Source organism: Ascaphus truei, chromosome 5 (genome assembly GCF_040206685.1).
Source record: "Ascaphus truei isolate aAscTru1 chromosome 5, aAscTru1.hap1, whole genome shotgun sequence".
NCBI classification, from domain to species: Eukaryota; Metazoa; Chordata; class Amphibia; order Anura; family Ascaphidae; genus Ascaphus; species Ascaphus truei.
The window spans coordinates 141847099-141862316 of NC_134487.1; the positions used below are offsets into that span (position 1 = coordinate 141847099).

The following is a 15218-nucleotide window of genomic DNA, read 5'->3' on the forward strand; positions in this document are numbered from 1 at the left end:
AATACTAATATACCTCTATTAGAATTAAAATTCTCATGTACCTCTATTAGGAGGGAGAAAGACCCACATTGGATCTATATCCAGTAGAATGAAAAAGACCTGCTGACTTGGGAAGTAGGGAGGGCCAGGCTTAAACCCTGGGAAGGAGGAGCCACTAACCTCCAACAGCTGAGACCAGCTGAAAATAAGTTAACAAACAACACACAGAACCCCAGCAAACTCAATGAGCTTGCTGGGGTTCTGTGTGTTTGTTTACTTATCAGTCTTGCCAGCAAAGTTACTTTACTGATCTTGGGCAGTATAGTGTCCTGGGTGGGGGAAACGCACGCTTAATAAGGCCCCTAACTGCACCGCCATGTATGCAAACAGCATGGGTGGTTTAGCTGTCAATTACTGTGTGAGTGTCCAAAACCGTGCTGCTCTGTATGCAAAGCATTGCGGGGAGTAACTTTGGGATCGCCTGCTGTAATTGACTGCTATAAGACCCACACTAAGGTGCAGTTTGGGGCATTACAAAGTATGCAGTTCCCACACAAGCTCAGAAAACAACTATACTGCCTGGGATATTTTTGGGGGTGATCCCCTTGACATCTTGCAAATCCCAATAGGATTTACTGCCATAGAGAAATTAATATTTATGCACTTTTATATTTTGTACTGAATAGCAACTTTTATATTTGGATGTGCTTGACCTTGCGTTCCATTTTGCTGCTGTAGGGCCAACTGCATTATTGGTTGGGTTTTCCTTCTATGATGTGCAGCGCATAGGGATCTTGTTATTGCAACAGGAATTCTGGGTTACTATTTTTAAAGACTGAAAACCCTTCCAGTCTTTCTACATCTCAAAAGAGGTTCCAAGAAATAAAGGGTTATTATTGTGTGTACAGTGCTAATCAAATTGGAGCATTGAAGGAGGAAAAACGGGTTTCTATATTGGTGACTATTTAGAATAAGTGACTGAAGTGTGATTGTACTTTTGGAGGTGCAGAGTCCCAGTATTTTTTTTATTTAAAGACTCCGCGTACTACTATTTTATTGACAAACTTTTATAGGGCCTTATTCTATAAACTATGAGGTCGCCGAAACGGCTTCCAGAATAAGCCCCACAGTTCCACTTTCTGTTTAGAGGGAAATAAATATTTATTTAAGGAAGCCTCTTTCCACTTCTGATTTCTGAGCATGAGCATTGTATAAATCTTTCTAAATACGGGTTATTAGATAACGTGTTTTTTTTTTAAGTTCGGTACTGTACCAATGCTTTTTTTACATCATTGCGGGCGCGGGTTAGAATATTTTATATTCGTGCCGTCTGGTGAGTGCATGATTTTATGTCTAAAATACTAGTCTTACCTCCAGCCATGGGACAGTAATTTAATCTTCTGTAGAGCTCAGAATAAAATGTGCAGAATATTTTCCTGACTGTCTCTAAATCATTTTTTTTGTGGAGGGATTTCTCCTTTATTGGAAGGGTAAAAAGAAATTCCCACCCTGAAACTTTTACAGTCCATGTAACGGCTGCCATTGTAACCAAGACCTGCAGATCATCGAGATCCTACAGCCTTATTGTCTCTGAACTGAGGCTGTTTGCTGGCTTATCATATACAATTCACAGATCTTCCAATAAACAAGTGTGGCGAGGATAACATTTGCAATTATTATTATAATAATATAATTGTGGGGTCTATGTGTCAAGGCGAAACGGTGCAATCCTGAGCAAGCAACAACAACAAAAACCCCTATAACTTGTTCCATATACAGTATATCAAAGAGAGAAACAAATGCTATTGCTTACAATATGATGTGGTCCTTGAACACATACAGTTATTGGCCAGGAATTGCACCACTATTGCCTTGAGTTTATAAATCCATTTACTACCAGAGGCATCGCAACATATTGCAAAGCAAAAATTTGTTCAGCCCTCCCCAATGAGAACTGGTGAGAAGGCAAATGATTGGCAGAAAGTTGAATTACAAGACCCATCTACAACACTAGATCCACGATTAGGGATATAACTCCCTAGCGCCCATCGCCTGCCACCATCACAGTCAGCACGGCAGGTGGCGCCAGTGCTGCAGCCTGGAGAAAGGGAAAGATTTTCTTTATGCTTTCTGTCCTACGCCGTCTGCCGTAGCAAGAGTCGACAGATGATGGCAGCTGCCCAGGATGTCCACGTCCGAATCTGCCACCAGGAAATGGTCAAATATGATCTGGAGATCAAAGCGCTGATCCAGGTACTGGGGACCCGAACCCTCATTATCCGCCGGGCGCACTGTGACGTCACTGCAGCAAAGCGGTGCTCCCATTCAGCTGTGCGCTCGTTCCCCTGCCGTATGATTCGATGCAGCCAGTGATTCATGGGGCTGCAGCACATTGCGTTGCATGCATGTCAGGTAGCAAAAGGGTTACCCTATCAGTAAGACACCTAAGACTTGCGCTGCCATCAGTGAAACCGTATAGCACACGGAGCATTGAAATAGGTGTCTGTGTGTCTGTGTGTCTGTGTGTCTGTGTGTCTGTGTGTCTGTGTGTCTGTGTGTCTGTGTGTCTGTCAGAAGGTTGTTGCTATTAACTGTTTTGCTGACCCCACTTGCAATGTAGTTCATTTGTTTTTCACAGTTTTCCATATGATAACCCCCAGTCTTTGCCATACATAGCATTTTGTCAGTGGGCACATGGTATTCCACCCCATAGCACCCATGCCATAAATGAGTTGCTTTTAGAAATTCTCTTCAAAAGTTAAATGAGTTGTGCGCCTCACATCCAGAGCATGAGTTTTGCAAACCTAAAGGGCATCCACACTTTTCTTAGGACATCCGAGAATGCCTCGGTCCCATAAGCACCCTGAACGAACTCAACGCTCAAGTCAAAGAGAGATTCCATTTGCTGAGGCTGAGAATACAGGTAACTAGTTGGTTTTAATACAGCAAAAGTAGACTTCTGCAGTAGGTGGGCACCTTTTCAGGGACTAATGAATTTATGAAATATATTTGCAGAGCGCAAGTACAGCTGGGGTTTGCGGAAATGGATTTTTGGTGATTATGTACCACAGCCTCCCACAAAATAAATAAGTAATACGATAATTTCTGTTGAGAAAGCAGAGCATTGGAGTTTTAGATTATTTTATTATATAGTGCTGATAGGTTATATACCATTCACAGTAAACCTATACCCCAAAGAACTTAATGTACATATTGTTGTGTTTCTCAAAGCACAGGAAGATAGACTGCTGTTTACTAAAGCAGATAATGTAAGAAATTCAGCGCTCGTGCTGCAGGTATATCGTTTGCTGGAAACATTAATCCCCTTGCAGCATGGGTGTAGAGCGTCTCCCCAATGAGCTCCTAAAGCAAGGTGACCCCCAGAAGGTGGACACCTTGAGATGAAAAGAAGAAAAATGCACACAATGCGCACCGGAGATTAAAATAATGTAAATTATCTACTATATATTCCTGAAAGCGTCCTATGTGGCTGTCTGTATGTGTGTCCCTCCCTGTGTCCCTAGCGGCAATCCCATTGGACCTTGGGCCAGGCCAATGAGATTGCTCCCTTGGGCTGCCCGCCCCCGCACACCTCTCATTGGCCTGAGGCGGAGTGACGGGCCAAAGGAGACACACACACCCACACCCCCCCCCCCATCACGTGCGCCGCCCTGCACCGGCTCCTGGACGGAGGGGAAGCGCGGCCCTCCTGCCCCTGCCGCCAACTGCAGGTTCCTCGCTCTCAACCGGCTCCTGGAAACACGGAGGGTAAGCGCGGCACGGCCTTCCTACCCCAGCCGCCAATGCTCCCTTACCTCCCCGGCGCTCCCTTAACTCCCCGGCGCTAACTCCCCGGCGCTCCCTTAACTCCCCGCCCGCTGGGGGGGCCAAGCAGCCTCCTCGGATCTCTGTGTGTGTGTGTGTGTGTGTGTGGACATTTTACTCCTGCCAACAATTTGTGCCTCACTTTCATGCCCTACCCCTGCCCTTCCCCACCCCCCCTACCCCTGCCCTTCCCCACCCCCCCTACCCCTGCCCTTCCCCCCTGCCCTTCCCCACCCCCCCTACCCCTGCCCTTCCCCACCCCCCCTACCCCTGCCCTTCCCCACCCCCCCTACCCCTGCCCTTCCCCACCCCCCTACCCCTGCCCTTCCCCACCCCCCCTACCCCTGTCCTTCCCCACCACCCCTACCCCTGCCCTTCACCCCTACCCCTGCCCTTCATCCCCCCCTACCCGTGCCCTTCACCCCCCCTACCCTTGCCATTCACCCCCCCTACCCTTGCCCTTCACACCCCTACCCTTTATCCCCCCTACCCCTGCCCTTCACCCCCCCTGCCCTTCACCGCCCCTGCCCTTCACCCCCCCTACACTTCACCCCCCTACCCCTGCCCTTCACCCCCCCTGCCCTTCACCCCCCCCTGCCCTTCACCCCCCCTACCCCTGCCCTTCACCCCCCCTGCCCCTTGCCCTTCACCCCCCCTGCCCTTCATCCCCCCCTGATCTTCACCCCCCCTGCCCCTGCCCTTCACCCCCCCTACCCCTGCCCTTCACCCCCCCTACCCCTGCCCTTCACCCCCCCTACCCCTGCCCTTCACCACCACTACCCCTGCCCTTCACCCCATCCCTACCCCTGCCCTTCACCCCCTACCCCTGCCCTTCACCCCCTACCCCTGCCCTTCACCCCCCACCCCTACCCCTGCCCTTCACCCCCACCCCTGCCCTTCACCCCCCTACCCCTGCCCTTCACCCCCCATACCCCTGCCCTTCACCCCCCCCACCCCTGCCTTCACCCCCCCACCCCTTCCCTTCACCCCTGACCTTCACCCCCCCACCCCTGCCTTCACCCCCCCCACCCCTTCCCTTCACCCCTGCCCTTCACCCCCCCCACCCCTGCCCTTCACCCCCCCCACCCTTCACCCCTGCCCCTACACCCGCCCCTACCCCTGCCCTTCACCCCCGCCCCTACCCCTGCCCTTCAGCCCCGCCCCCTACCCCTGCCCTTCACCCCCCCACCCCTGCCCTTCACCCCTGCCCTTCACCCCCCCCACCCCTGCCCTTCACCCCCCCCTTCAGCCCCCCCTACCCCTGCCCTTCACACACCCCCACGCCTGCCCTTCACACCCCCCGCGTCTGCCCTTTGACTGACGCACGCACACAAACCCTGACAGGCGCACGCAGACACACCCTGACTGATGCACGTACACACCCTGACTGACGCAGGCACACAAACCCTGACTGGCGCACGCACACACACACTGACTGACGCAGGCACACACACACACTGACTGGCACACGCACACAACCCCTGACAGCCGCACGCACACAACCCTTGACAGCCACACGCACACTGACTGACTGACACACACACACACACACACACACACACTGACACACACACACACTGACTGACACACACACACACACACACTGACTGACACACACACACACACACACTGACACACACACACACATACACACACACACACACTGACTGACTGACTGACTGACAAACACACACACTGACTGACAAACACACACACTGACTGACAAACACACACACACTGACTGACTGACAAACACACACACACTGACTGACAAACACACACACACACACACTGACTGACAAACACACACACTGACTGACAAACACACACACTGACTGACAAACACACACACTGACTGACAAACACACACACTGACTGACAAACACACACACTGACTGACAAACACACACACTGACTGACGCGCGCACACCCACACACACACACACACACACACACACAGTGACTGACGCACGCACACACACACAGACTGACTGACTGACGCACGCACACACTGACTGCCGCGCACACAAACACTGACTGCCGCACACACACACTGACTGAGGCGCGCACACACACACTGACTGAGGCACACACACATGCACACACTGACTGTGTGTGTGCGTCAGTCAGTCTGTGTGTGTTTGTGTTTCTGCGTCAGACTCACTGACGCACGTGTGCGCACACACAGTGACTGACTGAAGCACACACAATGACTGACGCACACACACTGCATGAAGCTGTAAAGGGGGACAAACAGAGCTGTAAAGGAGGGAGGGGGGGGGACTGGATTGATGTGAATCGGGGACAAACAGAGAGAGGGGGGAGGGGAGAGGAGAGAGGAGAGAGGAGAGAGAGGAGCGGGAACATTACATCCCGGGCAACGCCGGGTCTCTCAGCTAGTTTATTAATAAAAACAAAAAATAACTGAAAATAACTGGGGGGATCCAACCCCACCTCAGTACACATGAGCCATAGATCCGGGTTAAGTTTACAAAAAACAAAAACCACATCAATAATAAAATGTATCTAATTAAACTAAATCTATAAACAACATAACAAAAATGTAAAAAAAGACTATGTTCAATAAAACGGGATTTTATTTATTCACAGCTCGGCTCCAGATTGGTTGTAGTTTATGTAAATACGCGTATGTGACTCTGTACGTGACCTCCTGACGAAGCACGTAGTGCGAAACGCGTAGAGGTCACGACAGGTCACTCTGCGCGTATCCTGACAGGCTGAGACGGAGTTTGCAGGGAGCTCGGGCGGTGGCAACATCTCTGCGGTGGCGTGGTCAGGACCCTTAGCGTTCAACGCGGAACCCGCTCTGGGCTCCAGTGTAAGTCTCCGTCTCCCCCTTTCCGCCTCAGGCAGTTGTTCAGCTACTACTTTTAGCCTTATTCTGGATATATATATCCCGTTTTATTGAACATTGTCTTTTTTTACATTTTTGTTATGTTGTTTATAGATTTAGTTTAATTAGATACATTTTATTATTGATGTGGTTTTTGTTTTTTGTAAACTTAACTCGGATCTATGGCTCATGTGTACTGAGGTGGGGTTGGGTCCCCTCAGTTATTTTCAGTTATTTTTTGTTTTTATTAATAAATAATTTACATTATTTTAATCTCCGATGCGCATTGTGTGCATTTTTCTGCTGTTTACTAAACCTTATAGACAGGACCGTGCCTTATGGAATAGCATGGCTTAGTAAATGGACCAAATTGACTTGGCCAAGCACATGATGAGCTGGCAGACCTGATTTTCCCACTTCAAAGATCATACGAAGGCCGCGTCCATAGTTGAAAACGCGAGCTTCCTCGACCCGGCATCTCGCTTGCAAAACAAGTGCCGCTCTCCCTGTAGCACATGTGCTAGTGCGCACTATGCACATATACATTGGCGTCCTAGTGTTTGTTTCGGCGCGAGCTACGTATCCTGCACTATGGATGCGGCCTAAGTCCACTAAGCTACTCCTGTAACAGGACACTTGGGAACTAACTTGACAATGTGTAACAAGTCCACTTAAGACATATGAGGCCTTATGTACAACTGCTTTTTGCTTGTAAAATGTGATTTGATTGCATGTTTCTTTTGCTTTGTGGAAAGGATCTTGAACAAATGGCTAAAGAACAGGATAAAGAATCTGACAAACAAGCTTTGCTGCAGGAGATGGAGTGTCACCGGAAGCAGATGTTCAGGTTTGCGTCACCTTTGATTGCCCGCAGTCTTGTTTACACACGTCTTTCTGGTGGTTGTAATAAGAGGAATACACAATCATTTTGTGCTAATCATAAAGTCTTCGGCTCACCATCGGGGGATACTCATCCTCAAAGCCCACACTTCAGTTGCCCTTCTGAATGGGTGTACTAAACAGTTCAACACCTTTTCTCTCTTTCCTTCTCTCCTCAGCGTACGACACTGATGCACAGAACACTCCCACCATTTATATAGTGGCACTTGTCTTCCATTTCCAGAATCATTGTTTTTGCCATGAGCAACTTTGTGTGGATTTGGATGTTTACAGCTGTGTAATATAAACCCTGCAGGGTCATCAACTTTACTGAGAGCAATTAGTTTAGATTCTATTGTGTGCATTGTAAGACAATGCGAGCCCAAGCAATCAATGTCTCGAACCACTTACTACCTATATTCTACAAATCTTTACTTGCAGAAAAATACACTATTTTTGCTCGGGGTTTCCTAGAGAAGAAACTGCTCTCAAACTATGCTGCTTTCTTATTTTTTTTTTTACCTCCCTTATTTTCTCTCTCTGCTTCTGTTTCTTGATTTTTGGCGGATTGTATATAATTCCACACTTTCCCTATTCATTTCAGTAACCAGACTGTGTGGAGGAAGGCAAATCTTTCTTGCAAGCATGCAATTGATAACTCTGAGAAGGACGAGCTGCTTGAAGGAGGTGACTCTATAAGGCAGAGGTACAATGCTTGAGTTTTGTCTTTGGTTGTACTGCTTACTGTTCACAAGAGGTTTATGTTGTGCGTGCAAAGCAGTTGGGTATAGTGATAAGCCTATTACGTGGTACAATGAGCAGCACTGTAGCCCACACGTGTGTGTGTGTGTGTGTGTGTGTATCTGTTTCTTACCTGGATGAACTGGATAGTTAAAGCACTTTTACCCACACCTCCTCCAACAACCACCAACGTACTTCCCTACTTGGTGAGGGGCTGCAAAGCGAGCGGTCTGTTGTCACATCGGTTTCCCCGTGGTCTCAACACCCGGCAACTTGAGCCTAAAGCTGTATTCCTACTTATTGGAAGCAGCCTAGGAAGAACACTGTACATGTAGTTCTCTCTCTGCTATTAAAGTTTGTGTCATGCTATGGAACAATGTGTTACCAACCAGGGTATGCTGTAGTCCTGCTCTGTGTGTGTGTAGCTTGTAGGTTATGCAAAGCAAAAATAAAAAATTATTCACTTTGGAAAAAAAAACGGGAGCCACGCTCAGACAGCGTTATTAGCGGATACGCGTTGTAGTGGATCGCGCTTTAACGAGGTTGAGCTGTATTGTTTGATAGAGTTCTAAATGCTTATTTTAAAAAGGGGAAGTTTGGACATTGTAGGTATTTTTAGATGTATATAAGATGACATTACCGTAGACTAGTAGTTCTACTTGTAATTTTTTTTTCTATTCTGGCTCTTTGGAAAACTAGTTAAAGAGCAGTAGGTAGATACTTGCACTGCTCTGCAGGTGTCTAGAAGAGGCAGGGCAAATACAGGTAAGGTTTTGCAGGGCATTACTGTAGATGTAGCTCTGACCTTCATTGTTAAAGGTTTGAGGTAGGGTGATGGAATATAACCCTTTCTTTAAAACGATGATAGCACATTGTATAATTTAAGCCTGACATTGTCATTTTTGTTTTCACAGCTTTGTAACCTTTCTGCAGATCTTTTCACAGATTTGGTTTTGAGGGTGTTGGGAGAATCTTCTATTCAGGACACTCTGAAGGCATCTTTCTCATGCTTGTAAACTTGTAAAGAAGCTGCGTTCGTTTGAAAGGAAGATGTCTTCACAGCAGCTGTTTTTATTCTTTAAGTACCTGCTTTAAGATGGTTGGAATTGTGCTGTGATACTCAATACTCATTTTATATTGCAGCATGATCATTTTCAAAAGGGTATTACAAACAATGAAACATTTTGGCCCATATTTACTAAGTAGTGCAACTCCGTAAGATACATTCCAGCACAGCTTAGTAAATCTGGCCCCTTACAGCACATCACTGTAAAGTCTCTTCTGGCCCAGAAGGTGTCTAATAAAGTAACACAGATTTAGTATAGTTACCAAGATGTCCGTGCTAGTGCCAGGCATTGAAAACATGGAAAAAGAGTGTAAATCTTTTACAGGTCTTTGATCAACGGACAGAAGCTTCAGTTTTCTAACCCGTCTTTGAAAATATCCCCAAACAGGAAAGTAGGAAAGGAAAACCTGGCCCAGTCTGCGAGCGGAATCACCGAGAGCCTGATGGGTGTCAGCCGCTTGATGTCTCAGCAAGTCCATCAGAGCGAAGTGGCCATGCAGACACTAGGTACAGATCAGAGCTGGAGAGGGGGCACATAGCCTGGGGTTGGGTAATAATGGGCCTGGGAGAAAGCAGTATGCAGAAAGCAAAGTAATGTTGGGCCCAGCTATTTAAGAGGAATCCCTATGTAGTGCTCCATATATACAAATAAATAGGTTGTAGAGTCCAAAAAGAGGTAGAAGGAAAGACCATGCAGGGCCTGAGAGAAGCTATGTAACAGGATGATACTCAATGACAATTAAAATGGGAAAATGGACACAGACTCACAATATAGAGATGGTTCAGGCACCATAAAGGAGAGGGGCATGCATGATCCAATGACATAGAAAGAGATGGTGTACTGGAGCAGATAGGATTGGTATACAGAATCCCATTCTTTAAGAGATGTATGGGTGTAGAAATGGTTGACAGAGGTCTAGAGATACAAGAAAGGAGGAACCTTATAGAATCTGAGAATTACAGAAGAAAAAAGTGTACACACACACAGATTTGATAGATATAGATCTACACACACATACGCCCAGATCCTCAAGAGTGCTAAGTTTCAGCAGACTTTTAATCCCATTCATAAGAATGAGTGAAGGTATACTCCCTTTTGTGGATCTAGGCCATAGTGAACTTAGTACATTGTTGGCTGCAAAAATGGAACGAAACAATTCCACCATAGTTTTTCAAAGCGAAAATGTCCTATTGTATCCTATGAGACCTTTTACTATTAACACTGAAGTATGTATGGGAAGTAGGACTGAACGAAAGGGGAGCATGTTCCTGTAGCAGGATGATGAGCGTTAAAAAAACTCCCCACCATCTTTCCACAGCAACGTCCTCCAGGACAATCCAGGAGGCCAATGAAGAGTTCAAGTCTATGTCTGGGACCATCCAGCTCGGGCGCAAACTCATCACCAAATACAACCGGCGTGAGCTGACGGACAAGCTGCTCATCTTCTTAGCACTGGCATTGTTCTTGGGGACTGTGCTGTACATACTGAAAAAAAGGCTTTTTCCGTTTTAGCAGCCACCGTGTCCCTTGTGCATCCAAATCCTTGGAAGGATAATCTGGGAAGAGAATTCTTAGGCTAAACTTCTACAGCCTTGATCCCATGTAAGGCATTAACTTATACAAAACATCACAGATTCCTCTGACCGCAAGTGCATTGACTCTAACAGACGTGCTAAATATCGGTTCCCCCTCCGCTTGCAAACGCTCCCTAGTTTTTTTATGTCTTTACTTTCTGACATTTAAAAGTGTAGTCCCATCTAATTCCTTTTTTTACAATTTAATTCTTCTTATTTATCCTGATTACATGAACTCCTTGGGAAATCCTGCAGTAGGTTCCCATTTAAGAGAACACTCTTTCTGTAATTATATTGCTCGGCCTAGATCACTGTAAATGTGACAAGGCTGCTGTGTCTGTAGCCCCCTCTCTTCAGCTGTACTTTTTACACAGGCTTTGGGGCCTACAGTAGTAAAACTATTACGCATAAGTTAGAAAACAACCATTACAATTGATAGAGAAGGTGTTTGTATCGCTGAATGTTTTCGCGTTCTCTTAATTCAATATTAAATCGGCCTGCGCACTGTAATGTAGTCCTCGGGGCTCGATGTTGGCATTACTGTGAGTGCTCATTTGCATGTCATTTCCCAGAATCCCTGGCTGCAATGGAAGCAGACATGCTATGCTATGAGATAATGGTAGAAAGCAGGTTGCAGACCAGTCTGAGACGCGTGAATGTGCTCCCAAGTGATAGTTTTATTTGCGGCATTTTCATAGATACGTTAGTATCACTATTAGTTCCGTCACACTTCATTTACACTACTGTGCATCATCCGTGTTGCCTATGTTCAAATGGAAACATTTGGTGAAAACATTATTTTGAATGACCTGTGTTCTACAAATATAAACTGCTAACGGTTAACTGAACCTGATTGCAAGCTAAGCTGCCAGAGACAGATTTAAAGTCATGATGCGATGGAGATGTTTATAAGTAACTCAGGGCTGGGCAACTCCAGTCCTCAAGGGCCACCAACAGGTCAGGTTTTCAGGATATCCCTACTTCAGCACAGGTGGTGTAGTCTTCTATTGAGCCACCTGTGCTGAAGCGGGGATATCCTGAAAACCTGACCTGTTAGTGGCCCTTAAGGACTGGAGTTGCTCGTCTCTACTTTAACCACCGAAGGATTCTCATAAGTTTGTCAATCGAAAGAGAAAAGCAACAGCGACGCATGCAGAATTAAGAAAAGTAGCTAATAACGAGGGTCATTGAAGAAAATAAACCACTCCCAAAGAGAGATGGTATATTCGCTATAACGAGAGAAGACTGCCAGGAATCCTAATTACAAAAATGTTCCTACTTCGCACTGTTGAGTCTTTATTTACTTATGGCAAACCAAGCGATCTCTGCGAAAGCCATTAATAATGATGTAGAAGGTGGTGGGAGCTGTTTAAGGCTCGAGCTTTCAATGTGTGGGAAGTGCAGGTCATTATCAGCTGTCCCTCTGCTGGAGGGAAGGGCACAGGGAGCAAACTTCCAGAGTCCACATTTGGACCAATTCTCTCAGGGAACTTGAAATCTCTTCCGATTCTCATGAAGATTTTCTTGTTCTTGTGTGTATAAGTTGTAATCGCGGTCATGGCAGCTGGCAGAAGAAAAAGGAGCCTTTGGTTTCACTTTTAATAAATTCTATTTATTTTCTTCTGAATACTGATTACTTCCAGCTGTAAATAGTGGTCAAAGTGCCCGCATGATTAATGCTAAGGGATGTAAATGCAGGTGAGCAAACCCTTTAATAAATTGAGCTAAGGTTTTTGGAACCCATTTTGAAAAATATGATTTTGGAGTATTTGTGCTGTATAGAATAAGAAAACTGAGAGACCGCTCTTTGAAAAAGACACACCCACACCCACACCCACCACCCTTAGTTAAGTTATGGTGGGTAAAAAAAAAAGTGACAAAAACCCTCCACAGCAAAGCATATAGCAAATGTAAATATACTGTATGCTCATCTGCATGTCTTAAACAGGTCTGCAGCCCCGCCTTTCACCATTAAGCCTATAGGGGCACCATGTTGAATGGTTTTGAAGCAAAAGGTGTGCTCATTTGCATGTCATTTCCCAGAATCCCTTGCTGCAGTGGCAGCACTGTGCTGGGTGATAATGGTGAAAGACAGGGTTGCAGACCAGTCTAAGACATGCAAATGAGCATACAGTAATATTTCCATTTGATTATATATATATATATTTTTTTTTTAAAGAATAAACAAGCTGCAGTTTAGGTTTGTAATGTATCTGTACTGTCCTATTTGGAACCAGATGCCAAATAACAATACATTTGCTAACAGCAGAATGATACACATAAGAAATGCCTGTTGAAAATCTCAGCCGGCAATGTATAGTCAAAGTGTGATAGCCATTATTGATACAGAAAAGCTACCAACGATTGACAATGGCTAATGCACTCTACTGAACTGCCCGCTGTCTTAGTACATAAAGCAGTGGGAGATAAAGGGGGGTGCCCATTGTAAGAGCTGAAACGGGTCTGGGATTTCCCCCTTTAACGGGTGCCCTATACACACTCTGCTTCTGCCACCTGATTACTCTAACCTAACTCTAACTTTCAGTGCCACGGCAGTTGTACGTTTGTAAAGTATTAGGCTTTGGTCCTGCTGCGGCCAGCGGCCGCGGGCCACCAGCTCCTTGCCTCCGGTCTGGATGTCCCCGCTGGCTCCTTCCGGCGTGGCTGACTGCGTGCTGTGACGCGTCAGCCAGCCGCAGCTACAAGGAGCTTGTGGTTTTGGCGAGTGCCGCGTCACGTGACATGCAGGAACCAATCATGGATTGGATCCCAGCAGCCAATCCGATCCCCCCTTCCGATTCCTCCCCCTGCTCCGATCCCCCCCATTGCTCCGATTTCCCCCCCCCATTGCTCCGATTTCCCGTGTGTGTTTGTGCCTGTGAGGGGGCTGTCTGCAGTGCTGCGTGATGGTCCCGCCCCCTCACGTCATGGCCTTGCCCCCCCCCCCCCCCCACCCGTTTTGGCCACGACACCGCGCGCCGGAAAAATTTCACTCCAGATCGCGGTGCAGTGAATTGCACGCGCTGCCGGCAAGCAAGGCGGTCGTGCGGGCGCGTGCAGCGGGGCCTTAGCCTTACAGGCAACTGGTGAATTGGTGAGTTGTCATGGCAACTTGGTTGCCTTGTTGTTACCATCCACTGCTGTAGAGGCTGAACCTTATTGTAAAGCAATGCCTTGCTGCATTGAAGAAGTGCAGCGATGAGCAGCAGGCCAGTCAAATGCCATTCTAGTAACTCCTATTTTGTCTCTGGAGTTCTGGCTGGCATCTGGCACTCAAGGACTTGCATTATGATTTGTATGATATTTTGAGAAAATGATTAGATAGTGTAATCATATTTTGGCTTTTACAGTTGATATCCCAAAAAAATCAGTTCAAGTGAATTGGCTGTAGTGTCGGAAAAGGGGTCTTATGCATAGCACCACTAAGTAAATATAGGTAATCCATTCTTGTGTAATGCACAGCACACGCCACCTGGTTAGGTGGTACAAAAGAAAATATTCTGTAAAGAAATGGTGAATGCCCCCTATATGGAAAGAATATTTTATCGAGAACCATAGTTTTTTTTTTTTTTTTTTTTTTTTTTACTCTGATGTACATTAAGTTTCCATGATTCTTTTAGAGGGAATAATTCAACCTTTTATTAACACCATTTCCCTTTCAGTTTAATGCAGTAATCCCTTCATTCTGTAGGTTCTGAGATTTGTTTGCCGTGTTCTCTTCCCAGTAAATCAATGCTGCCTGGGATTTTAAATATTGAACAATTCTTTCTTTCTGCAGTGTTTCCATACATTTTCCCACCATTGACTTCAGGCTCACTGGCCTGTAGTAACCAGCCTCCTTCTCCTTTGTGAAGTGGGACTACGCTGGCTCTTCAGTTATCTGAACTGTGGTCTCTCTCCTTCACCTGCTGTACAAAAATAATGACTACGGTTGTCTGCTACACCTGTGTCTCCCATTTTTCCTGTTATGTTTCTTCTTTCACTTGGATACCAATAAAAGTGATTTGACTGGCCTGCTGACATCTTCCTCTTGTTATACTGCCTTAACGACTCCCAGAATGCGCTTTAATCCCTCTGAGCTGTAGCCCTTGGTAGGCACTTTAACTCCCTTATTCCCTCCCTATCTGATCCGAAATGTATACCCCTTACAATGGAATCCCCCAAGAGGAGTTGCTTCCTTTTCTATTACCCCATTTTCCTGGCTGTTTCCTACCTATCAATTTAGGAAATGCCCACTTCCTCCTCCACTGCAGTACAGATGTAGCATCGCCCATCTATCAGGCAGCCACAGGACATGTG

At 46.4% G+C, this 15218-nt stretch overlaps 1 protein-coding gene across 1 annotated transcript; it reads left to right on the forward strand.

Moving 5' to 3' along the window:
• Positions 1-2075: 2075 nt before the first annotated feature.
• Positions 2076-14932, forward strand: BNIP1 (BCL2 interacting protein 1). Its single transcript, XM_075601002.1, has 6 exons — positions 2076-2232; positions 2810-2902; positions 7414-7505; positions 8142-8243; positions 9733-9851; positions 10664-14932. The coding sequence occupies exons 1-6, from the start codon at positions 2146-2148 to the stop codon at positions 10855-10857; spliced, it is 687 nt and encodes a 228-aa protein (XP_075457117.1). The 5' UTR covers positions 2076-2145; the 3' UTR covers positions 10858-14932.
• The last annotated feature ends 286 nt before the right edge of the window (positions 14933-15218 follow it).

Excerpts from the sequence above, each read along its gene's own strand:
- BNIP1 (XM_075601002.1), top strand. The coding sequence starts at position 2,146 with ATGATGGCAGCTGCCCAGGATGTCCACGTCCGAATCTGCCACCAGGAA. Across the intron at positions 2,903-7,413 it reads TGCTGAGGCTGAGAATACAG|GATCTTGAACAAATGGCTAA; the intron begins GTAACTAGTTGG and ends CTTTGTGGAAAG. Across the intron at positions 9,852-10,663 it reads AGTGGCCATGCAGACACTAG|CAACGTCCTCCAGGACAATC; the intron begins GTACAGATCAGA and ends ATCTTTCCACAG.